The sequence below is a fragment of the Gadus macrocephalus genome, chromosome 5, assembly GCF_031168955.1.
Source record: "Gadus macrocephalus chromosome 5, ASM3116895v1".
NCBI lineage: Eukaryota > Metazoa > Chordata > Actinopteri > Gadiformes > Gadidae > Gadus > Gadus macrocephalus.
Window position 1 is genome coordinate 10,953,193 of NC_082386.1, and position 24,602 is coordinate 10,977,794.

The 24,602-nt window shown below is 46.6% G+C and overlaps 2 protein-coding genes across 3 annotated transcripts; both read left to right on the forward strand.

Moving 5' to 3' along the window:
- Positions 1–46: 46 nt before the first annotated feature.
- Positions 47–11,043, forward strand: lin52 (lin-52 DREAM MuvB core complex component). The gene is made up of 6 exons (XM_060052217.1): positions 47–169; positions 1,069–1,143; positions 1,230–1,267; positions 1,399–1,465; positions 1,615–1,698; positions 10,641–11,043. The coding sequence occupies exons 1-6, from the start codon at positions 136–138 to the stop codon at positions 10,694–10,696; spliced, it is 354 nt and encodes a 117-aa protein (XP_059908200.1). The 5' UTR covers positions 47–135; the 3' UTR covers positions 10,697–11,043.
- Positions 11,044–13,672: 2,629 nt separating this feature from the next.
- vsx2 (visual system homeobox 2) lies at positions 13,673–22,168 on the forward strand. 2 transcript variants are annotated; one of them, XM_060052214.1, is made up of 5 exons: positions 13,673–16,239; positions 16,786–16,870; positions 17,367–17,490; positions 19,799–19,979; positions 21,059–22,168. In XM_060052214.1, the coding sequence occupies exons 1-5, from the start codon at positions 15,825–15,827 to the stop codon at positions 21,499–21,501; spliced, it is 1,248 nt and encodes a 415-aa protein (XP_059908197.1). In that variant the 5' UTR covers positions 13,673–15,824; the 3' UTR covers positions 21,502–22,168. The 2 variants fall into 2 exon arrangements, with proteins under 2 accessions (XP_059908197.1, XP_059908198.1); XM_060052215.1 differs by having other exon boundaries at positions 13,675–16,239; positions 21,122–22,168.
- Positions 22,169–24,602: the final 2,434 nt, after the last annotated feature.

Consider the following 24,602-nt stretch of genomic DNA (forward strand, 5'->3'; position numbering starts at 1 on the left):
ATCGTTATTGGTGGTGAAGGGATTCTTGTTTTGTTCCACAGAGACACATGTCTGCCATCTAGCGCCAACTATTCAAATGACTACGCTACACGTGAATGACCGGGAAGGCTGCTGCTATTGGTTGGAATATGTCACATGTTAGTAGTGAAGATGGCGTCGCCAAATGGAGGTAAATTCTAATTCCTTACCCTGCGATGTTGTGTATAAATTTACATTTTGACCCTTTTGTGGTGACAATATGTTGACGAATTTCACAACTGCTTAACTACTCAGTGTGGGGTGATAAACGAGGGAGGTTACTGGAATAATTTAGCACCGTAGGGTTGTTTTTTACGTTGGCTAAAGCCTACACCAGCCAGTGTTTTTGTGTAACGTTGACGTTTCCCAGTTTATGGAGACGAGACAGAGGTCCTCTGTGTCGTATGCATACGCTGCTAACGTTCACGTCTCATCATTTCAGTTATGGCCAGCTCCTTCGACCTAAGAAGGTTCACTCTAAGTGAAGCTTGTCTGTTTTGTTCCTCTAAGGAAGAAAACATTGAACACAGCTTGTCTTTTATGTTCCTCTGTTCCTCTCTTAAAGAGGACCTCCTTATGTCGAGGGAGCTGGCCTTACCTTAAATGATGTGCTCCACACACTAAATCACCGTGTTGTGTCGAGCAGGCTCATTTCAGTGGAGGCAGTACACACTTTGGTGTCTGGAATGTTAATGAAATGTGATATATTATGGTGTGGTGTCAGGATGTTTTTGCCAACACGAAGCCTTATGTTGTTAGGTTGAGGTGGAGCCAAAGATTCTATGTCAAAGCTAAACAGGAAGGATATAAGCATGATGTGATCCATTGTAAGAGAGACACACAGTTACTTATCTATGTATAACATAAATCTATGTCACTTTTAGGTCGGAGCATTTCAGCTGTTTTCTTTCTTCTCATTTCTTAATGAAATGTGGTTGAGAAACAAAACTCATTTAATTCAGTTGTTTTGCATAGAAGTCTGCAAATCATACATTATCTGCTACTTGAGAGCATCTGTAGAAATGATGTTGATGAAATTTCCCCCATCAGGTGATGACTTTGAGTCGTCTCTGCTGAGCTTTGAGAAGCTGGACCGAGCCTCACCAGACCTCTGGCCAGAGCAGTGTGAGTTGAACCCGCTGTGCTGCTTTTTAAACCACTTATTTTGTCCGGAGCTCTGCTGAAGACTGACTCTATGCTTCATTTTGCAGTGCCCGGAGTTGCAGAATTCGCCGCATCTTGTAAAAATGTACGTTTACTAGCTTGGTACCTACTTAATTTTTACCTGATTGAGATTGCCAAGGAATGTTAGCATATGTTGTGTCATATGTTCAGAGGATGCGTCGGCACGTGTACTGAGGCTCTTCTCTCCCTCTGCAGCCCATCACTGACTCTCCCCCTAAGTGGATGGCGGAGCTGGAGAATGACGACATTGACATGTTAAAAGGTACGCGCATGTATGCATTAAAAACAGCAAATAGCCATTGAAAAACGGTTTAAAAAAGGAAAATCTAGTCGGTTAACCTACTTTTAGTTGACTGTTTTCTGTGGTTTATTTTGGCAAAACTTTTGTCCTGTCTGGTTATTTACTTGTAGAGCTGGGTAGTCTCACCACCGCAAACCTCATGGAAAAAGTGAAAGGGCTACAGAACCTCGCCTATCAGCTGGGCCTAGAGGAGTGTAAGTAAACACCAAAACATAACACACCAGGACTGTATTGTAATGGACCAATAGACAGTGCTTCAATTGAACACTAGGTGGTGCCACTTGCACAATATGCACCATCACAACGTTATTTAACTGCAAACTCTCATGTTTGAATAACATCTCCACACCTCTGACAAGGTGACTTACATATGTTCACCTGAAAACTACCTGTGAAATAGTATGATTTTGCGTTGTGCCATAACGAAAGGATTGCTTGGTATTTGCTCAAAACACAGTCCAAGAATAGACTTCCACTCAGCATGTTGTGATGACATGTATCTAGGGCAGTCTTTTCAAAGTAGTGACGGGAGCATGGCAGCAAGGGGCCAAACGCAAAATCTCACATTTAATCCACTGCCTGGTGCCTCCATTGTCCTAATCCATGCGGAGAGTGTGGATTAGAGAGATGAAGCTAAGTGCTCTTAAAAGAGAAAATGTGTGCCTACTAGTTCAGCAATGAAATACACATATAAAAAAGGAAAACTCTGGAGATCTTACTGTTTATCTTTGACGTTCTCTAGAATAAACACAACATTTACAGTTAAAAGTTTGTAGAAGTAACAAGAAGGTCTTAACATGACATGTCCTAGCATGTATCTTCCGCAATACACTCTTCTTGTGTACTTCAATGCGTGTTCATCTTGATCTGGTTAAAGACGGTGAACAGGTGACCAGGGAGACACACACTCTACAGTTTACTTTGCGATTAGCCCTAGCAATTTAAAAAAATGTAGAAAGGTAGGATGATTAAAGCAGGCTATTTCATAGGCGGATTAGGCCAAATATAATTTGTCATTATATTTGTAAATTAATTACAAAAAAGGACCGATGCATTAATCAAAAGTTTATGTAATTATTCAAGGCAGCCATCAAATTATGGGGCAGGGTAGTTGTATCATCTATTTAATAGAGTTGTTCATTGCAGAGATATGAGCGGTGCAATAATGTAGACGTAATTTAGGAGTAACCAAATCCTATATTAGTTTATTACACTTGATTTAATATCATGTTCCCGGTCTGACTGTCAGTTACCTGTCTGAGTCGACAGATCTTACAGAAGATGCATGATTGACCAGTTGTCCATTATATAACAACCCAAATAGACCAATTGTCTCACTAACAGGAGTCTCTCCCGTTCTTCACCTAATGACTTATTTAGATTTGATTAAAGCTTCTTGGTCTGGTCTCTCTGGTGGCAACAAGCCCTGAGCACCGAGTCACCCGGCGCCATTAAGACGTTAGCTGTCACTCGGGGAGGAATGCAGGCTTTTTTGCAATCATGTCGCGTAGCCCGGGCTGACGGCACGCAATGCCGGTTATTATTGGTCTCCAAGCGTCCCCCTCGTAATGGGTGCCTGTTTAATGCTCTCCGGTTTAATTTTCTCCTTTTCCCGCCTGTCTGGGGCGGCCTTGTAAATCTCAGCTACTTTTTCATCACGTTTGTGCGCTCCTCAGTTTCCCCCCGGCCGTAAACGAGTCGGCGCCGGGGAGCAGCGGCGCAGAGGGGCCCGGGCCGGGGCAGGATTTACTGCCCCTCCTCCTTCCACGCGCGGGCCATTAAAGATAGTGCAGCTTAATGGGAGCCCGGCACAATCAGCCCGTGTAAACAGTCCCATCCCGGCCCCGCAGGCCTGCCCCCTGCCCCCTGCCCTCTACTCTCACCCTCAAGGAGTCGTGGACCGAATCAATGGCGGAGAATGAATGAAGAAAAGTCAAACTAGCTAAAGAAATGATATGTAATGCGTCCTGCCATCCATGTGGGTGCTGACTGACGCAGGCTCTTCTGTGTGGACGACTTTGTGCACACACACACACACACACACACACACACACACACACACACACACACACACACACACACACACAGTGCTCTTCACACATGCACCCCTGAGGGTGTATTAGTTAAATCGGATGCATCCTTAATCTCCAGGGAGCGCTTCCCCATTACCAACCCACTTCACACACCCGCCACGATTTAGGACATGTGGCGCTGCTGCTGTCCTGTCCCAAAGGCCCTCACACCCTCCCCCCCCGACGCGTGCCTCTTCCCCGGGCCCCAGCTGCTGCCCCGCCCCGTGATGAATGCCCCTGTCGTGGGCCACTGAGTGTGGGCATCAGGCCCCCCCTGATCCCCCAGGGAGAAGCAGGGCTCCTGATAAGCGCTGTTATTGGAGGTAATTGAAAGCTGAGTGTTCCCCCGGGAGCCCGGCACCAGGCCTCAGGCAGAGGGGCCGCTGTTAACACCGCAAACACACCGCCGAGCGAGCACCGCCGCTCTGTCACACTTGTGGACTCAAGGCTGCTGGGCTTCTCTCTTAACACCTGTGAGCGATGGGGCAACGCACACCAGCCACAAGATGCTTGTTCCACAAAGGAGGAGCCGATCCCAAGGCTTTCAGGTGCACACCGGGAGACGGGACGTTGTAATTGGCTGCAAGCAGCGTCCGTCATAAACCTGTCTTGAATACCATTCGCCGTGGATCGGTTTCACCTTGGGACATCTGCTGAATGGTCGAACGGCAGGGCTTGACGGCGCGTCCATCACCTCGTAAGCACACAGGCTCCTTTATTAATCGTGGTGATGTAGTCCTGTACAAATCGTTGGACTCCTTTCTTGCATGTATATATCTTTACAAGTTTCGAAAACTCCCGCCTCACTTTTCCTAATATACCCCATTAATCACAGACCTCTGTGGTTGTTCCAAAGCATGAAACAAAGTCCCCGTATACCAACCTAGCCCAGTGCAGTGTACAGGACCTACGTGATGAAAGGCCTGTGTAGTGGGAGGTAGTGTTATGACACTGCCTAACCACCCTGGCAGTGGCAGCTCCACACACCACAGCTGGACGCAGTAAATCCTTACTGTACGGGGCCAACCTGTTGTCTCTGGCCCAGCCACTCAGCGCAGCCCCTCAGTCATCACCACTGATACCAGGTATCGATGGCGCCTCGCCTCCCAAGGTGAAACTGAAGGTCACCCGGCTACCCTGACAGCTCCTAATGGGCCCGCGTGCACCGCCTCATCCTCCCCCCCCATCCCGCATACAGCGCCCCGCCCCAGGATCAATCACAGGCCTATTAGGGAGCACGCGCGCTGCTGAATATGATTGCATTCAGTGAGCTCCACTGGTGCTAATGTGCCTCCATCAATCCATCAGGGCTGACCGCGGGGCGGGTAGTTATGAAGTACCTGCCCTGACAGCCTGCTGAATGAGGAGCAGGGAGAGGTAGAGGGCTGAGGGGGATCTACCCCCCCCCCCCCCCCCCCCCCCTGGATAACCTTCCCCATCGCCTCTTCCTCTACCTCAAAACTCCACCTTCCCGACTGTCCCCTTCGCAGCTTCTTTAAGGGCTGATGGAGGAGATGGATGAGCGGTGGCGTCGGTCGGGGCATCTGTCTCTCTCTCTCTCTCTCTCTCTCTCTCCGTCTCTCTGAAGGTGGTACCTGAAGTGGGTGTGAGGGGAAAGTGATGGAGGAACGCTTGTGTGTGTAAATCACAGGCTTGACGTAAAAGATGCAGGACGTAGTAGCTGGTGTTTTGATTGGAGACGAGAGGTCAACAACGGACGGTCCACGCAGGCACCCCTCAAACGCAGGGCATGTGAAACAGAGGAAGTCTGGACCAAATGCTACCTGTTTGCGTTGCACTGCACGCGTCCTCCTTTTAGTTTGGACCTTGATAACAGGGGGTTCAAATCAGTGTGGTTGTATAGAGGGTGGTTTCAAACGTATTGCAACAGAAGCTTCACGGACAACACAGCAGGCTGTAGCTGCTGGCGTCCATCCCTATCTGGGGCAGAATCAGTGTCACCGCCTTGTAGAGGAGAGAGAGAAAGGCGAGGCTGCAGGCGGCGCCTACACACAGACCCACACAGACACACACCTTGCTCAGCTCCGCCTGCCTGACACCTCCCTGATCAGATCGGAAATGACACCTCATTTCCATAAAGGCATTAGGAATTCATTGGATTTTCTTTCCCAGCTAATCATAGCGCGGGTGTAAAACCTTTTAGGCTTTTTAATGAATGAATTTTGACTGATTGCCTATTAATAAGGACACCTCTTGAACAGCCATATAGGCTGGGGCAGGGGCGGAGAGGTGCAGATGTGTTTGTTTGTGCCCGTGTGTGCGTGCATGCGTACGTGTGTGTGTGTGTGTGTGTGTGTGTGTGTGTGAGAGAGAGCGTCAGCCAGGCAAGGATGCATTGCAGCGGGTGGGAGGGGGAGAGAGAGGGGGAGGGCCCCTATCAGTTGGGACATAAAGAGGAACCAGTGGCTCCCCTGGGAAATCACAGCTCGTGTCTGCATCTTAAATATCCCTGTGAAGTATCAATAAGTGGGTAATTGAATTTTGAACACAAACATGAGCGTCAGGTGTATGTGTTGCAGAAGGCGGTAGTGTCTGAAAACGGAGGAGGGGTGTGTGTGTGTGTGTGTGTGTGTGTGTGTGTGTGTGTGTGTGTGTGTGTGTGTGTGTGTGTGTGTGTGTGTGTGTGTGTGTGTGTGTGTGTGTGTGTGTGTGTGTGTGTGTGTGTGTGTGTGTGTGTGTGTGTGTGTTTGTTTCTGTGTCAACCATGTGTGTGTGTGTGTGATTGTTTCTGTGTCAACCATGTGTGTGTGGCTGTGTGTCAGGTCTCCCTATCCTTCCCCAGCGGGGGTGGAGGGGGGGGAGTGGATGTTAAATCCATTAAATAAAGCTTACAGGCCGTAATGGCCCGAGTGGCCCTCTGCGATGGGCAGCGGGGTCAGATAAGTCCCCCGGACTCTTAATGAAAGTGAATTGGTGCAAGCAGGGCTGGGGTCCAAGACTCCAGTTAACCCAGGTGGTCATCTGTCTCTGGAGGTCGGGGTCGGGGGGGGGGGGGCTTTAGTGATGATTACTCGTGATATTCACGTGGGAATCCAAGTGTGTGTGGAGGGGGGGGGGTTTGTATGGGGGAGAGTGGGCGGTGACATGACACCCAGATCACTCACGCCAACGAGAGGAGAGTAAGATGTTACACAGACGCGTTTCCTCCTCCATGCATATGCATGCAGGCCTCATGGGATTTGCACAAAATGAGACTGGTCCTTTCTGACCGTGGGGCATTGCACATCAACAACATTAGTGACTCATCAGCCAGCAGCTCCCTGCTGCCTCTGGGTTGTATACAGGGCTGGCAAAAACACTGGGCTATATTTAGTGTTTGTGTGTGTATGGGTTCCTGCCGGATATAGGTCAATCCGCAGTGGGGTATTGTAGGTACCTGGGACCCAGACCCAGATCTACAGGGAGAGGATTACTGGCCTCAGACACCACGGGCCACCAGACAACATAAGCTCTCATACTATAGCATACCATTAGCCTCCTGGCCCGTTCCATCCAGACCATGACCTAGCTCTGCATCTGTTCATATCCAACTCTTATCTCATGAAAGAATGGAAAAAGTAAGCATGCAGAAAGCACAGGAATGCGTCAATGCGTATAAGAGGTTAATATTATTAATTGACGGGCCGCTTTGTTTTAGCGCCCTCCAATGATTTTTCTCGTATTTGTTTGTCTAATGTTGACACGCCTGTCTCTGGTAAAATGTCAGAATAGTGGGGCACTAAATGATAATTCGAGCAGAACAAATCAACAGGAGGAGAAGTCGCCAGCCCCCAGAATCCATAAGGTGTCATTTGGTATGGATGGCAGCTGTAACAAGTTGCTGATTAACTTAGTGCAAAATTAGTAATTGACCTTTCTAATCAACTAAACAAATCTCCTCGTCCCCCTAATCACTATTGATCTCACCCGGCCTTTGACAAAGTGCGTGTGTGTTTGCATGTGTGTGTGAGAGAGACAAGTTAATGTAAGGAGAGTTTTGTGGTGCTATCTTGGGTTCTGGTATCTTGGTCATATCTTGGGTTCCGGTGTCCTGGTTTTAACTTGGCTGCTGGTGTCCTGGTTCTATCTTGGTTCCTGGTTCTATCTTGGTTCCTGGTTCTATCTTGGTTCCTGGTGCCGTGGTTCTACCCTGGTTCCCGGTTCTATCTGGGTTCCTGGTATCCTTTTGCTATCTTGCTTCCTGGTATCCTGTTTCTATTTTTTATAAATTTGCTTGAAACCACTGCTTTGTGCAGATTATCTCAGAAACAAACTAACAACAAAACCAAAAAAAAGGCTGTTCCCTTCAAAAAGTATAAATGAAATATAAATTACTGTTGATACATGATTTGCAATTCAGAAAATCCAATGTCTTTTAAGGGGTTTGAATACTTGATATATGACCATATGGGGAAAAAAATAAATAAAAAAATAAACGGTCTGGTCATCAACCCAGAGTTGTCAGGTGTCTACTTAGTAGACACGGTCCACCGTCTCTATGTTCTCGTCTCCTAAAACCAGGTTCTTTACAAAACAACCCCAACCATTTACATCCATTGAAATGAAAGAATCTTACTGCTAAAAACCAAACCTCTGCTCGATGAATTTTGGAAACGGCCGTCCTCCAAAACGTTACGTTGTCTCAGAATATCTCCCATATAAACGATGGCTTATTAAACAGAATTCATAGTTGTCATGTTATTCGCCCAGCCCATTTCCAGGTTGATCCAGCAGCAATTCTCTATTGAATATTTTATTAGCGCTCCCCCACTTGAACACTGAACGTCCAAAGGTCTATCCTACGAGATGAGCACCTTTTTTTTAATTTTTGATCAGAGGCGAGCTGCACATCATAAATTGAGTGCTGATTTCCGTTTGATGGGGTCTTTAACCAGATCAAATAAATGGTATGAGTTTCTGCCTGAGCCGGACCCGCCTGAACTCAACTCTAATTAATGAGCGGCTATGTGGTGTGAGGGTTCTCCGGGGGGCCCGCTGTGGGGGGATGGGGGGCTGGCACAGCCATGGCTGATTCCCTGCTTTTTAACAGTTTGGCCTCATCAGAGAAGATGGGAGGAGGTGCGCGGAGTCGCCTGGGAGGGAACGCTGGCACTTTCTCCTCCTGCACACCTCCTCCCCTTATCGGAAGATGACATCAGCTCACTCCTAGTCTCCGGGGTCAGCCCAATTTAATGGCTTGGCCCCACCTGATTCCACTGGCCCCACTGTAAACCGAGCTCTCCTGTCTGTCTGCCGGGGGTTTGTTTGGGGTTATTTGAAGAGACAGCGCGGCGCAGAATGAATCCATCCTATTCCAATTAGCATCATGTTTAACCTGATGATGGACACCTCAAGGTGGCGTGGTCCGTCCCTGTCCCCCCCCGTCCCCCATCCCCACGCCTAGACACCACCATTATCCTTCCCCACCTGGTAACTCATCTAAATGACTTATCGCCCCAGCTTTTTCATTAGCCGCCCGTGTTGGGGGGAGAGGGGGGTCTTCTCACCCACCAGCTCATCAGCTCCTGGTTGGGCTTCCACAGGAGGGCTGCAGGTGTTCCACTCTGCTCTGGTCCTGATCACCTTCTCCTTGAAGGCCGCATACCAACTGTCTGTACTCAAGGCTCTATGGTTTGACTCAGTTGTCCAATATTGTCCTGCGTTCTTCTGTGTTGGACCAAATTCAAGCTATTCTGGTGTCACCGGAATGGGCTTGTTTTGGTTTTAGCTGAGATTGTTTCCTGTTTGAAGCTACTTACACCGTTGATGGGTTTCTGGTGAACAAAGCAGCATCTCCGCATGGATGCTTCCCCTCCAGGGCTCATAGAGAGACCGGAGAGACCCCTCATAGCTATTTAGCTAAATCCCACTTAAACACCAGCAATTATGATGAAGTGTTTGCGGTTTTCAAATTGTATACAGTGTATTCATGTCACGATGATATGATATGAAGGTCTCCGTTTCTTGTGTAATATCCCATTTTCCCCTCAGGGACATTGAGTGGGTTTGGGAGGGGGCCCAAATGTTTAATCGTATCTTCGTACAGGATGTATTGTAACTTGTACATGCACACATGCAAGCACACACATGCACACACAAACCCGCATACAATGGCTGTGTAGTCGTATGTCAGTGCACACACCGCGATCACCAAGCCATTTACTTTGGTAGACGGTGTGTGTCTTATTTTGTTTTCCATGTCCAAAATGAACAGATGTTTGTCGAAATTACCTCCTGCTTTGACGCTGCACAGAAATTAAATACATGCTTTGCATTGCTAAAGAACAGTGCTGATGCCTTTTACAGCACCTTTTCAATCACTCTAACAGTTCCTCTTCCCATATCGGAACCCAATCACGTATTTGTGTAGTGTCGGAATTCATCCATATCCACGAAAAGGGGCCTGTTCTCATATGATTTGCTTTCGACTAGCCTGGTTTCCCAGGCTAGTCATACCAAAGGAGAAATAGTTTTCAGCAGAAAACACGACTACAGTATATAGGCCAATGTTGAAAACGGGCTGTCAATTTAAATCTCAGAACACTATTCAGTTAATTTGCAGTCTTGTAGATATCACATGATTTGTTGTGCATTGTCTTTTGTCTTGTTTTCTTTTGTGTTTTGTGGATACTTTTGCAGTTTCTGTTCATTTTGCCATCCAATTTCCTCTTGTTACAAAAGCATAGAAACTCATAATCGACCATTATGGGCCATTTTGTTAGAGGGTTTTCATAAACAAGACTCTAAATTGCGAATATTTATACAAATTATTTGTTTATATATCGCTTCAGTTGTTTCAATTTCATAGGCACAATGAATAGACATGAAGTGTAACTATTAAAATGTGTACTACTGATTAATGACCGCCTAAATAGCTTACGCTGACCTTTAGTTTGCTATCTCAAACACTAATAAACTACAAGTCTTTAGCCTTCTATACTTGAAGGGAAGGATTAATTAAAGCCATGTTTTGGTATTGAACCTATGTTCATCCATCTTGTTTAAAGTGGAGCGTCTTCCAGGGTTACTTCAGTAGACTAACCTTGTTTCTCTTTTCTCTCTAGCCAGGGAAATGACCAGAGGGAAGTTCCTCAACATCCTTGAGAGGCCGAAGAAGTAACGATTGGACCAATTGTTTAATGTCATCAACGACAACTGAGACAGGTTGGAGGAAGGCGGTCCTGATTCGGTTCCTCAAGGAGACTGAGACAAACAACAACGCCCCCAAACAGTTGGAATCACCCCCAACCACTGGGGGGCAGCAACATTTCCTCCAGGGGAGCTCACTTTCGTTGGGATATTTTTCCTCTACTTATCATCAATGCAGTGGACTTGAATATTTGCAGTACACTTTCCCATTCCCCGGATGTACGTTCCCTATTTATTCATATTTCTATTTTAAAAAACGTGGTTTAGAATTTTGAGATTGCTGAAATGTTGTATAATAAAGTTTGACAATGAACAGAATCTTCGTTTGTGTTTACTTTTTGAATGCCGTTTTCAGCCACACTGAACGAGATTGAAACTACATCCAGCGAAACAGTTCTGAGAGTGCTTGGCATTTATTCAGGGCTGTAACTTGCCACCGCCATTCCACAGTGTGCAGCTGTCCTCCATCTTGGGCCATGCGGGGTGCCCCCACACTCCCCCTCTTATTTCCCCACATTTAATGAGCATTGCAAATCGGGTTCCTGACACAAAACATTACGTAAAAATAATATTGCTCATGGTCATGGTCGTTAACAAGAGTTGACATAATTACTAGGGCTGTTTCTTTTCTAATTAGCACACTTCCAGGTTTCCGGGAGCTGGCGCCCATGCAGAGAAGGGAACCAGACAGGCATGGCGAACGGGAAACAAACAGGCCTCCACGGGTCATAATTAGGTAAGACAATGCCTCTGACTGTTTTCTGTTGGAGATGTTACAGGGTCTCTGGCCACTCACTCTCCACCAGCGACGCTGGTGCCCGGACCAGTAATAAGCCCCTCCTCGTGCCCAGCTCAGCCCCATTCACACGGACACGGGACGCCCCGCCCCCCCCCGGCTCCAGCCACTCCCGAACAGCCCCTGCTTAGGCCTACCGCGCAGCAATTTGGATTATTAGAATTAAAGTAGGGATCGGCAGCCTTTATGTAGGATCAACAGTGATGTGCCGGCATGTGAGTACAGAAAATGCCCACCTTCTTTGTGAGTTATTATAAAGTGTTGGTGGCTTTCAGTGGCAGGGTGTGAATAACACTTAACACAGGATTTGAAGGTGACCTTTAACCTGTCATGATTCAGCCGGGCCACCCGATAAGACGGCGATTAGCTTCACCATCGGACACGTGTTGATATCGACTGTGGAGCATTGATCAGCCGCAGCAGAGCCTTGACACACTAATGCCGCTTTTCCACTGCATGGTACCAGCTCGACACGACTCGACACGACTCGACTCAGCTCGCATTTTTTGCGTTTCCACCGCGGTACCATGGTATCTGGTACCTGAAGTGGCTGCTTTTTCTAGTACCTACTCGCTCTAGGTTCCAAGCGAGCTGAGCCGATGCTAAAAGGTGACGTCGGCAGACGGCCGGCGACTGATTGGCCAGAGAGTGTGACGAAGTCACGAGAGCGACATGGCAACCATGCTGGTAACATCCATAGCAGCGCCGCAGCCAACATGTTCCACTTCTCCAACTTCTTCAACATGCCAGCTAATAATAGTAATGCGATCGATGTCCTCCATTGTTGTTATGTGGGTTCTGTCCATGTGTGGGTTGCGTATGTGTTGTTTGCGTCGCGTACACAAATACGTCACGGCCCTTTCGCGCAGCCGACCCCGCCCACGTCCAGGAGGTACTATTTGCGGTGGAAAAGCACCCGTGCTGCTACCGTGTCGAGTCGTGTCGTGTCGAGTCGTGTCGAGTCGAGCTACATGTGCGGTGGAAAAGCGGCATTATAAGTGACCTGACATCCTCAATATGGTGCAGCGGAGCGCACTGCTGCCTGCCTCCAATCCCATGGCCCCCGGCACTCCCAAATAGATTATCCAAGGAACAGGTTGTTCCCCTTGAAGCGGAAGCGTATGCGCATGTGTGCGTGTGCGCGCGCGTGTGTGGTGGGGGCGGGGTCTTCTATATAAAAAAAAATGTGCGTTTGCTGATCTAACCTCACCGTGTGGGTAAGCTCAATCGAATGCGCCCTAAAGCTTTAAATTAGCTGTCAATTAGCGCTAATTAATCAACCGCACGCCTAATTAAGCAATGCCGATGTGCAGCTTCCAAACACGACACAGTGGAAGAGCCACGAGAAAACTACAGCTTGCAAACTCGGGATTGAACCGGGTGGCTGGATGAGAGGTGGATTCGGGGGGTGGGGAGCGATGGTGATGGTGGAGCATCACCTCCTTGGCAGAGCTTCGAGCTGTGCTTTGTGTTTTCCCCCTGATTCGGCTGAAGATGTGTGCCGTCATCACGTTGCCTTCCAGGCGGGAGGGAGGATGCGATGCTCGGCTCAGTGCTGAATCATCCAGTGCCCCCCAATGTCCGGTCTGAAAGCCAAAAAAAACAAGGCAAAAGTAAAAATCACCGGCGGTACGGGGAGGACAGGGTAACTAGTTAACATCAGGATTGCATATGTGAGCTGAAGCATATAGGATTCTGCAGGGGGGGGGGGTTAATGTGTAGTTGTGTTTCTCGTGCACCGAGAGCCTATTATCCCGCCTGACCTTCCAGGAAAGTGAAAGTTCCTAACATATTCATTACCACCCATAGCCGTCAACATTATCCAATCAGGACCAAAGGAGAACCCGCGACGTTCACTGAAGGGGGCGTGGTTTGTTTGTTGCCGTTATCCTTTATGACCCCCTGCAGAGATGCGCTATGCTTCTATGGCCACTGGTTCTATGCTGGTCACTGGTTCTATGCTTCTATGGTCACTATAGTTATATGCTTCTACGTTCGCTGGTGCTATGCTTATTTGGTTGTATGGACACTGGTTCTATGGATATATGGTCACTGGTTCTATTGTCAATGATTGGTCACTGGTTCCCGGTGCTATGGTTCTCTTGTCGGACCTTCTCACTTAACCGCTGATGACTGAAGGCCAGTGGGAAACTGTAATTACGAAGTGTTTTTAAAAATGTGTTTAAATTATGTTTTAATATTCACAATATGCAGGCTAGCATTTAGATTTATGCCAAAGAGTGCGATTTAAAAGAAGTAGAGAGAGCTTTTTTCTGCCCATGATGCCTATAATGTTACATGGGGTAGGCCTAATACACATGGATATTCGGAGGAAGTAAACCAAAAATGTCCAACAGCTGTTTGCTGTTTAATCTGCAGCCGTCAGATCCTGCAGGTCTTTGATTGGGAAACCCAATCCACATGAATGACTGAACTAAACCTTCCCTTAATCTAGGGCCCTTAATGGGCTTCCGGTCTTTTGCATGCAAATCAGGAAGCTTGCATTTTAATACGGGGAGAAGATGCATCATTAAAATGTGCACGGAAAGGCGAAGAGTGTTGCAACAAACAAGCAAACAGAAAATAATGATTGCAACAATAGCGTTAATGAAGTGCGCGCGCGGTCACCTCTGTAATTGACAGGTCATCTGCACTCCGTCACGTCCGGTATGAATAAATGCTGTGATCCCAGTAGGCTGATGTGTCATTAGCATATTCTAACAACATTGATTTCTTCATTAATGCATTTTTTTCTTAACTAATTGGCCTTAATTAGTTTCAACTGGTTCACTGTAATGATTGATCCCTCTTAATCAGAGACTTGATTCCTTAATTCTCTCTTTCTGACATGGCTTCGGCTGTAGGCCTATAAGGGCGCTCGTTTCTCTTCCTCTTCGTCGTGAATATTCGGAAGACTTCGTCATTTGTAGGAGCAGCAACAACGGGTCGGAATTGATAACTGGTGATGCCTCAGCTTGAATATTAAAGAAGTCTGTGATGTTTAGATGGTCAGCTATTAATGAGGCCTTACACATTCAAATAGGCCTGAAAGCAGACAGCAACAGGCAATTCATTAATCCGTTTTATTCACGATCATTCAAGATAATTTAAGATGATTTCATATAGCAGGCCTTATAGGGCTTCTAGATTTAATTTACTTCGAATTCTGCTCTAAAATTGTCCTTTCTCCGTTGAGTGACAGCTGCTCGCTCGATTTAGAGAACAGACGTGGGCTTCATATGGTGAGAGAGTTGAGAGATATGGTTTATGTCTCTATGCCGGCCGCCCTCCAACCTAAACCCCTGATTGAACGAAACACCACAAAAAAAGATGTAATCGCTTTCGATGTTTTATAAAAAAAAACTATTATGAAATTGGCAATTAGGACACGTTTTCCTCGCTTGACCCAACACAAAATTAAATAAAAGTTTCAGAATGCAAAAACGGAGTAAAAGTAATAGGTAAATGTGACTTACACATAATAAATTTAGTCCAAGAGGCCAATTAAGATTTATTCCCCATCATATTGTCAATCCAATTATTTCGGACATAAATTAGCTGCCGGCCCATCCAGCCGTCAATAAGAGGCCCGATCGGGGTTTGTGTTATGATGTTGCTGAACAATCCCCCGTTTCTCTATTTTTAGATCAAGCACTGGCCCATATTAGGGTTTTAATTTCTCTGAGGAAACGGTGTGATTTAATCTGCTGTGGTGGGATTATATCTCCGCGTCCAGCTGTCGCTCCGACGGCCCTTTGATGGCGCGTGTGATGCTTCTGCTCAGCATCTGGAAACAGCCCGTCTATGTGTGTGAAACATTCGACACCATAGCTAGGTCTCCATTGATCTGTTAATTAGAAAAATCATGCTTGTTTATTTCTGGAAGCTGAAAAGATTTTTTGTTGTTGTTGATTATCTTCATGCAAAATAATCTTTCGCTACCTTGGATTTTGTGGCATCAAAATGTTCGCTAGTTCTTCATCTTAAAATGCTCAACAAACGTAGACTATAGCTTGTTGTGTGTGTCGTATTCCTCTCTGTGCGCCCTGGTCCGTGTGGTTTATGTTGTGGAGGAACCAGCTCCAGATCCGAGAGGGCGTTTAAACGCATCCATGATCCACAGGAATCCTCAACAGCTTCCTTGCAGCTGATTGGCTGCTGAGTCCTGACTCCTTTCGGGATGGACCTGTTGGATAAAAGGACCGTTTTCTAAAAGCTTTAGTGCCGCGTTGCACAGTGGATCATGCACTGGGGACTACCATCCACACGAAACGGGCAAATATCACCCAAACACAGAGACTAAATGACGGGGAAGCAAGGCGCCTTGCTGTCGGAAACTTTCAACCCATCCAAAATGTCACTGGGCGGAAACGGAGGAGCCGTGAACGGGCATCTGTTGAAGAGCACCGCCACGCACCCTCCGAAATGCACGGGCTTCGGGATCCATGAGATACTGGGGCTGAATAAGGAGCCCTCCGTGCCCCCCGGCAGCCCGCTGCAGGCTCTGCCGCCCGGTGCGCATCTGCTGGCTGCTCGGTCCATGCTGGGCCCGGCCGCAGTGGGCGTCGGGATGGGACTACTCGGGCCCGGCGGGATCCCGTCCTTCTACAGCCAGCCTGCGTTTCTGGAAGTGCTGTCGGACGCACAAAACGTTCACCTGCAACCCCACCATAGATCACTGGGACGGCTGGACGTGGGCCAGTCCACTGCCAGCTCAGGTAAACCCACACGTCTTTTCAGTCTCTCGTCTGTTCAAACCTCTGGATTCTGAACACAAAGCCTGTATGGAGCTATTTATATTAGCCTGTGGTTAATTCCGTTATTTACAGGGCATATAAAGGAGAAATATATACAATTATATCTAAAAATAATAAAGAATGTAGGATTATTATGAGGCTATATTATTGTTAATATTATTGTTGATTTTTTAGAATTGTACCCTATGATTTAATTAAATTAAGGTTAGTGAAGGCCTATTAGTGATTATCATTGTTTCGTGGTGAACCTGAACAGGCCTAGGTCACATCAGTCCAGTTTTATGTTGTCCTTTTCTAATATTTATATATCATAAATATTGTAGACATATAGCTACATTATTAGGCTAATAATTACAATTACAAGCAATTTCCCTCATTAAGCATGTAATTTTAAATGTGATTCTGCTTATCTGTGAATAAAAAGAAAAGCTATCGGAATTAAGTCTAAATAATTTAATAGCAGGCTATAATATTAACCTCTTGTTGTGTTCGCTGTTGTTCGACCAGATTCGGAGGATTTCTCTTCCAATGAACGAAAGATCTCCAAGTCTTCCATAAATCAGAGCAAGAAACGCAAGAAAAGACGTCACCGGTCAGCATTATATTATTTAATCCTGTTTATTAATCTGCTAGTCTGTTAACAAATATTTATTCTATTTCCATGTTTGTATCAGTTCATGATTGCCCTATAGGCTATTGCAATGATTGGTCGATATTCTATCGAAATATTGATGAGTATTAATGTTGTTGATTGGAGGTTTATATTCGCCTAAATAGTTTTTCTGAGGCTTCAAGCTGCGTTCCGTTTAAAGAATCGCTTTTCTATATGAGGCTCTCAGCCTAGTTTAGTGTCCTTATTGTTGTTATTATGCTTAACACAAGCCTTTAACTATTATAAGCCTATTTTAGCATATAGCCTACCTAATATCCTATAACGAATGGGATTAATTATTTGATCAAAGAAGACAGGCCGATCTTTAAAATATTATTGTAGGCCTATCAATAATGCTCGATTATTTATAAATGAATATCACATTATTAGTTGTCATTTCGTTGTAATTTATCCCTCTAATAATCCTTCTCACCAGGACCATATTCACCTCGTACCAGCTGGAGGAGCTGGAGAAGGCCTTCAATGAAGCCCACTACCCTGATGTTTATGCCCGGGAGATGCTGGCCATGAAGACAGAGCTCCCTGAGGACAGGATACAGGTAGGAACCCCAGACCATGAATAAATATCATCTACTGTGAAGGACTGCTGTGAAGATGGCTCTGTTATATTTCGATTCAAAGATACAAACCACAGCTCGGTTTTTGGTTTATTCAGTGTTTATTCAGTGTTTGGTATTTGGGTCATAACTGCGTTCTGCACGTTTAGTTTCACCATTATGCTGCTGTTTTGAACTGTCTTCAGATTATTGTCTCTTTGAGGTTTCCTACGTAGAGGAAAAAAAAGGCTTATTAACAGTTCTTCAGAACACTTAATGGTTCTGTTCACTCGCAGCAGAATCATCTGTTCATTTCTTTTACTGGGAAAGGTGCTTCCATTATTTGATAGTAAAAAGGGTGGGGGAATTTCATGAAGCGGGGGCTTCGTGTAGTCATATTACCTTCATTTATTTATTTATTTATTTTATTTCACCCAAGAGACTCAACATCATTTTATTCTCCATATCCAAATAGGGATTCCGAATAAAAATGAAGCTGTAGGAGTGGACGTGTGCAGTGAGTCTCTCAAGGCTCCACTAGAAAACACGGTCTGCTGTCAGCAGAAGACAGGGCGCCCACTCACACACTCGATAGCCCACAGCCTGCTAATGTATGAGGGCCAGGCCAGGGGCCCCACCGTAAATCGATCAGCGACGCTCCTCTCCTGTCGGAACAAAGATGCCCCCCCTCCTCCTCCTCCTCGTCCTCCTCCACCAGCAGCGTCCTCCTCCTCCTCCTCCTCCTCCTCCTCGAGCAGCGTCCTCCTCCATCTCCCCCTCCACCACCTCCTCCACCAGCAGCGTCCTCCTCCATCTCCCCCTCCACCACCTCCTCCACCAGCAGCGTCCTCGCCAGAGCAGATCATCTCTCATCAGGCGGTTGGATGTGAAACAATTTGTTCCCGCGGAAGCGCACTAACGACCTAATCACGCGATCAAAGGCTGGAAGAAGATTGCGTCGTGACCTGCGCTATCCATCTGGCCCCTCATGGCGCCTTTTAATTTTCCTTCTCATTACGGCTCCTAGACGCGAATAAATAATAATGGAATAAATAAATAAATAAATAAGGTGACAGCCTATTTCAATTCTAAATAAAATTAACACCCAATTTTCTCATTGAGAGTAATTAGTTAAATCAGACGGGGAGCAGTGTGTGTGTGTGTGTGTGTGTGTGTGTGTGTGTGTGTGTGTGTGTGTGTGTGTGTGTGTGTGTGTGTGTGTGTGTGTGTGTGTGTGTGTGTGTGTGTGTGTGTGTGTGTGTGTGTGTGGAGGGGGGGGGGGGCTGGCTCGAGATGCAGGGAGTTCAAATGAAATAACTACATTGAATTTATTAGCACGGGTCAATAGCGCCGCTCCCCTGAGTCCCGCCGCTTTAATTTCCCGTGATATTTGCCCGCCTGCCCGCCATCGATTGGGCCTGAAATTAACTTATTTTTCAATCAGCCTCGTCGTGCCCTCGGGTCGCTTCTTCTTCCCGCGGATCCACGCACGCTTCCTTTGAGGGCCAGAGAAGCAATTTCTCATGAAAAAGTATTCTGTATGAAATGATGGTTATCATCAGAATAACCAGAAAACCACTTGGAAAAAAAAGCTCTTTTGATCATTTTCAATTTAATAACCCCCCCACCCCATCGACCCCCCCCCCTTCTAGATTCTTCCAGCTACCTCCCCCCCCTCCACCCTGCTGTCTCCTCTCATCTCCACTCTTCACAAAGCCATCAGAGGTGGCTAAGTAGACTATTTAGGAGCACTGTGTTGTGCTATGAAATCAATTTGGCCTCTCTCTGAGCTGACAGATCGCTGCACTCTGCTCAGCCGTGGGGTGGCTGTGACTGAGTGGAGCTTCCCTCCGTCTCTATCGGCCCTCTCAGCTCCTCCACAGCGGACAGACGCTACCTCGTAACCTTAGAAACCTCCCCTCCCACATAGAGCAGACACAGTGGACTCAAGAACCTGCCCCGGTCTCTTGAAGAAGACACCAAAGTTTTAGTTTTCACGCTTTGCAGTTCCTAAGCCTTGTAGCTTCCACCTGTTGTCATAGCGATGGCGTTGGTCTAGCTTTCAACCTTGGTCCTTCCAGGGGAGTGACCTTCTTCATCCCCCCCCCCCCCCCCCCCCCGCCAGACCTCTACGGTATCAACTGTTGTCAAATCGATCGGACCACTTCCCCCCCAACCTCACTATTTTCAAACCCTGGCTACGGTCCTGGTTACACCTGTTGTCGTCATAGCGATGGCAATGGTCTACCTTTGAACCCTTCCTCTAACGTGTACCCCCCCCACCTCCACCCCTCCACCCCCCGGTCCCCAGGTGTGGTTCCAGAACCGCAGGGCCAAGTGGAGGAAGCGGGAGAAGTGCTGGGGCCGCAGCAGCGTCATGGCGGAGTACGGCCTGTACGGGGCCATGGTGCGCCACTCCATCCCCCTCCCCGAGTCCATCCTCAAGTCGGCCAAGGACGGCGTCATGGAGTCCTGCGCCCCCTGGCTGCTCGGTGAGGCCGCAGTTTTGCTCAGCGTGTCTCTGGGCTTCAGTAGTTCGCTCTGTTCATGGCCAACTCGGTTTGGTTTGAAGTTATTGTTATTTTGACGTTAATGTATGTTTCATACGTTTATGAGTGCTGGGTCCAGATCCAGATCCCCCCCCCCCCCCCCCCCCGAGTTCTGACATCCTCAGCATCTCGCTCTTCCTAGGCTGCAACCGTGCCAATGACCAAACCAGTTCTCTGCTCCCTGCTACTTTTCCACTGCAGAGTCTGCCCACTTTTAAGAATCGGCCAAAATCCCTACCGTTCACCTAACGGTGCAGTTCAACACTGGTCGTGTCATGACAACAAAATTAAGTACATTAAACATCATATTGAAACACACTTTTATTTATCCCTTTGAAAAGGATAGCCAGTTTAACCTGAAACCAACACCTCAACCTGGGTACCGGTGCATCCCATTTACATTTAGATTTACATTTAGGGAATTTAGCATACGCTTTTATCCAAAGCAACTAAAAAGTACATTTGTCATAAGAAGTGAAACAATATATCGCTGTCGGTACAGTAAAGATATTCATTGAACTAAGTGCAAGTACTTACAATCGCTAGGCTAACCCATTCCCCGCATACAGCAGTGATAGCAGCTACTGCAGATGCTACACAATTAAGTACTATGAATAAGCGCAATGTAGATTAAGTGCGTACAATAAGTGCGTACATTAAGGGCCAGGATGTACATTATACAATGGTGGCCGGAAGGGGTTGGGTAGCTATGCAGGGTCGAGGTGAACTCTGAACAGGTGAGTTTTGAGTCTTTTGCGGAAGCTGGTGAGCGACTCTGCGATCCTGACGTCGGCAGGGAGCTCGTTCCATCACTGAGGTCCCAAAACAGAGAAAAGTTGTGACTTTACTGATCAACCTTTGCTTGATGTTAGCGATGGCGGTACCAGACGTCCAGCTGAGGTAGTTGAGCGCAGGGATCAAGCTGGGGTGTACACACAAACACTTCCCCCTGCTGTCCTTAAACTCAGCCTCAAATTCCCTGTTCTAAAGCAGAGCCATCTTTTTTGTTTGCTTATTTGCAGTCCAAGACGGCTTTCCGCTCTGCCGACGCTATTCTAAATCTGAATACCCGCAATTCTTTGCAGGGATGCACAAGAAGTCCATGGAGGCCGTGGTGCCCCCGCCGTCGGGCCTCAAACCGGACCACGCCCAGCAGCCCGCTCTCACCCCCATCCCCACCAACCCCGCCGCCGCCGCCATGGCTCTGGCTCAGCGGGCCGACGGCAGCGACGGCGAGGACAAGCGCCCCCCGGAGAGCGAGCGCTCCCCCATCTCCAAGGAGGAGCTGAGAGAGAACAGCATCGCCGCACTCAGGGCCAAGGCCCAGGAGCACAGCGCCAAGGTGCTGGGGTCGGCCTCCTGCGACAGGGCACCACCGGAGGGCCAGGACGAGAGGCCGGCCCCCGCCCCCGAGGAGAGCCCCAGAGACCCTTTGAGCCCAGCGAAGGACACCCAAGGTCCCTAGAGATTGGAAGGGGGCCGGGGGGGGGGGGGGGGGGGGGGTGCTGAAGGACCGGACTGCCCGCCACAGGTGTGAGGACCACGGCTAGGTCCTCTGACCCCCGTTCTAGATCACTGAGGGGAACGGCATCACCGCAGGGCGTCCTTTAGCACAACGTGGGGTTTTCGTGTGAAAGAACAGTGCACTTTTTTTTTTTTCTTGTTTTTGTTGACGACTTTTGACGAGTCGTGTTGCTTAGAGTCCACGGACTCTAGTGCTGGGCGCGGCTGGTCGTGCGTGTGTATATATCCACAGCTGTGCTTATCACGCGAAAAATGTGGTTTCAGTTCATGTTTGTTATACCAGACGACGGAGGATTGTCCAGTCGGTCCACATTCTATCATCTCATTTTGGTCTGTGTTGACGGAATTGCTTGTACAGCTCTTAAAATATATCTTTGGTATAAAGGTGACATTACGAATATAATGACAAACATCCGACAAGACTCTTTTGAGAGAATGATGGTAAATCTGTCCGATATTGCTGTGTACATATGGAAATAAAATAATAACGTAAATATTGAATAACATTTTGTTGTAGTCTAGAAGTTTGTGTTTTGACTCCGAAAAATGTAAAAAGCAAAGTGAAACCCAAGCATTAAATTGGTATCGGCTTTTGTTTTTCAAATGTACCCTTGTGTTGACCGTTTTTTTTGTGGATTAGCTCTTTGTCCCATCAACGCAATTGACCAGAACCCATCCATGAATTATAATCTCCCGAGTAGTATAGGCGTGGTTGGGTTTCTGGGCAGAGAAGCTCCATTTACCAAGCTAAATCTCACCTGTTCATCACTAGAGTGCCTCACAGGACCTGGCCTGGCCCTGGCTGTAGTGCTGCAGTAGGGTCCACCTACTTTGTTGTGAAACTGAAAGCCATGTTGTCTATGATGGTAAGAAGCTTCCCCACTTTGGTGTCATACACATTGGGCTCCTTTAAACCAAGGCTACATTAAGATGCTTTTCGACCGAAGAGTGCAAAGGCTTCAGCCTAAACCAATATAATAGCTTGCTACCATAAGCTACACTTAGAGCTGGATCACCCGCTTTTCAAACCTCTTAGTCGCAGTTTATCAGCTTTATTGGTTGTTAAATCTTCATTGCGCTTAGCCCTACTTCATGTTCAAACTTCCCATCAAAGTATTTACCTCATGGCGACACAAGCCACGTTACCCACATGAGACGCTACAACTCACCCCACCAGTAGCCTCCTCACTAATGACTCCTGAACATCAGATTAGATTCAAATTAAACACGGAGCATTCTCCAAGGGCACCGGAGGGGGAAGACTTTTATCAGTATGCCCGGCGCATGTCTTCTGAATCCGAACGCATCTCTGATTGGACCCATTATGTCAGAGGATGGCGAAAAGGTTGCTAATTAATACTGTTGACGGGGAAAAGTACACACAGTAATTAAAGATTACTTGGGAATGAAGTTGAGCGTGAGCGGTAATACAAATGTTGGAGCGCAGCGCGGTGGGAATATCATTGATTGGTGCACTCCTCTTCTCGAGGAGTACTCGTCTAATTAGTGAGAGGCACTATCATCACAGCTCACTTATTATTACCAAAGGTCACAGGGTCACATGAGTGCCACATGATGAGATTTGTCGTAGATTAAAAAAGTATACACGAAGAACAAAAAAGGACGATGGAGAGTTTCATCATCGGTGAGGTTCTCCTGTTGTTTGTGTGCTATACAACGCAATTAAACCCTTTAAAATTATATTTGGTTCATGAAATATAAAACCACACCGCAATTTGCTGGTTGGTTCAATAATAGTCATCATCGATAGTTTGCTATGATCGCATTTACATCATGCCAGATTTTTGACACAGAGCAATGTTTAGGATTAAAAGAGGCGGTAAACAAAGGAACCATTAGGTTCAGAAATTAACTCCAGGGATCACAACTCAGGAGCCATCAAGTGTAATATTCACCCGTAAAACCACAGAAACAACTCTAACGTTTCTCATAACCACATGTATGTCGCTCCATATTGTTATTCAAGCACACAGTAGTAGCCTATTCCACGTGGAGACTAAACGACAGGATTTGACAGAAAAGAGGATGCCCCCACAATTCAGTAATTGAGACCAAGACATAGGCTATGCAGAGTGAGGATTATTCATCAAACTGCAAATCTTTTTAATCTTTGCGTCGTGAAATGGATGGTTATGATAGTAGATCAAGCTGTTTACATTGGATGTGAGATGGTAATTCACTTTATCCCTTCTGATGGGCAGAAGGCTGGGTGTAGACTATCCCAAGATCATCCCAATCTGTGCAAAGAGATATCAGCGAAGGTTTAAACAAAACAGTTTTGACTAATGCAATATTATATAACATTGAATTCATGTTTTTTTCTGGTATAGGGTTGGGGGATAGGTGTCGTTATCTGGTGTGTAGGAGAGGCCATGTACAGTTAACATGTTTTATAAAGAACTGCGGAAGATAGGCGGCGTTAAACACACCGTCCATGGTTAAATGTGGTGTTGTACTGCCATCTAAAGCATACAAAAGATATTGCAGCCGAGGAGCAAAGGAACCCGTCACATGGTCAGATTACTGTTTCGACATAATGAGATAGATAACCTTTTTTGTAGGCCTATCTAATCATTAATTTAGCTTTTTCTCAGTATTCAAATCTCTGAAGAAATCTTGTTTTAAGAAGGAAATCAATCGTCCACAACTTTACGCTGAGATTTATCCTGATTTAAAGTGCTTTATTGCAATAATATTTAATTTTATATGTAACTTGTCGTAAATGACAGCGAATCAAAGGTCTTGTTGTGGGCAATTTTGCTTTTGGAGACTCTAGTCAGCTCAGAAGAAGTTGCTTTCCAGTGGAGGCATGTTCTGGTCCAATCATCCCAACCACCTGCACCTGAGGGACGAGGTTAGAAATTGCGTTACATACCAAATTCAAAAATACTACTGAAGTTCTGCATGCCCTTACCTTGATCATCAAACCAAAAATCCTAACAATGCTTTGTTTCTATAGATATACCCACATATATATTATTTTTTTTTGCTTTGTAATAAAGCCAAAGTAAACAAATATAT

Excerpts from the sequence above, each read along its gene's own strand:
- vsx2 (XM_060052214.1), top strand. The coding sequence starts at position 15,825 with ATGACGGGGAAGCAAGGCGCCTTGCTGTCGGAAACTTTCAACCCATCC. Across the intron at positions 16,240-16,785 it reads CCAGTCCACTGCCAGCTCAG|ATTCGGAGGATTTCTCTTCC; the intron begins GTAAACCCACAC and ends TTGTTCGACCAG. Across the intron at positions 17,491-19,798 it reads TCCCTGAGGACAGGATACAG|GTGTGGTTCCAGAACCGCAG; the intron begins GTAGGAACCCCA and ends CCCGGTCCCCAG.
- lin52 (XM_060052217.1), top strand. The coding sequence starts at position 136 with ATGTTAGTAGTGAAGATGGCGTCGCCAAATGGAG. Across the intron at positions 1,268-1,398 it reads TCGCCGCATCTTGTAAAAAT|CCCATCACTGACTCTCCCCC; the intron begins GTACGTTTACTA and ends CTCCCTCTGCAG. Across the intron at positions 1,699-10,640 it reads TCAGCTGGGCCTAGAGGAGT|CCAGGGAAATGACCAGAGGG; the intron begins GTAAGTAAACAC and ends TTTTCTCTCTAG.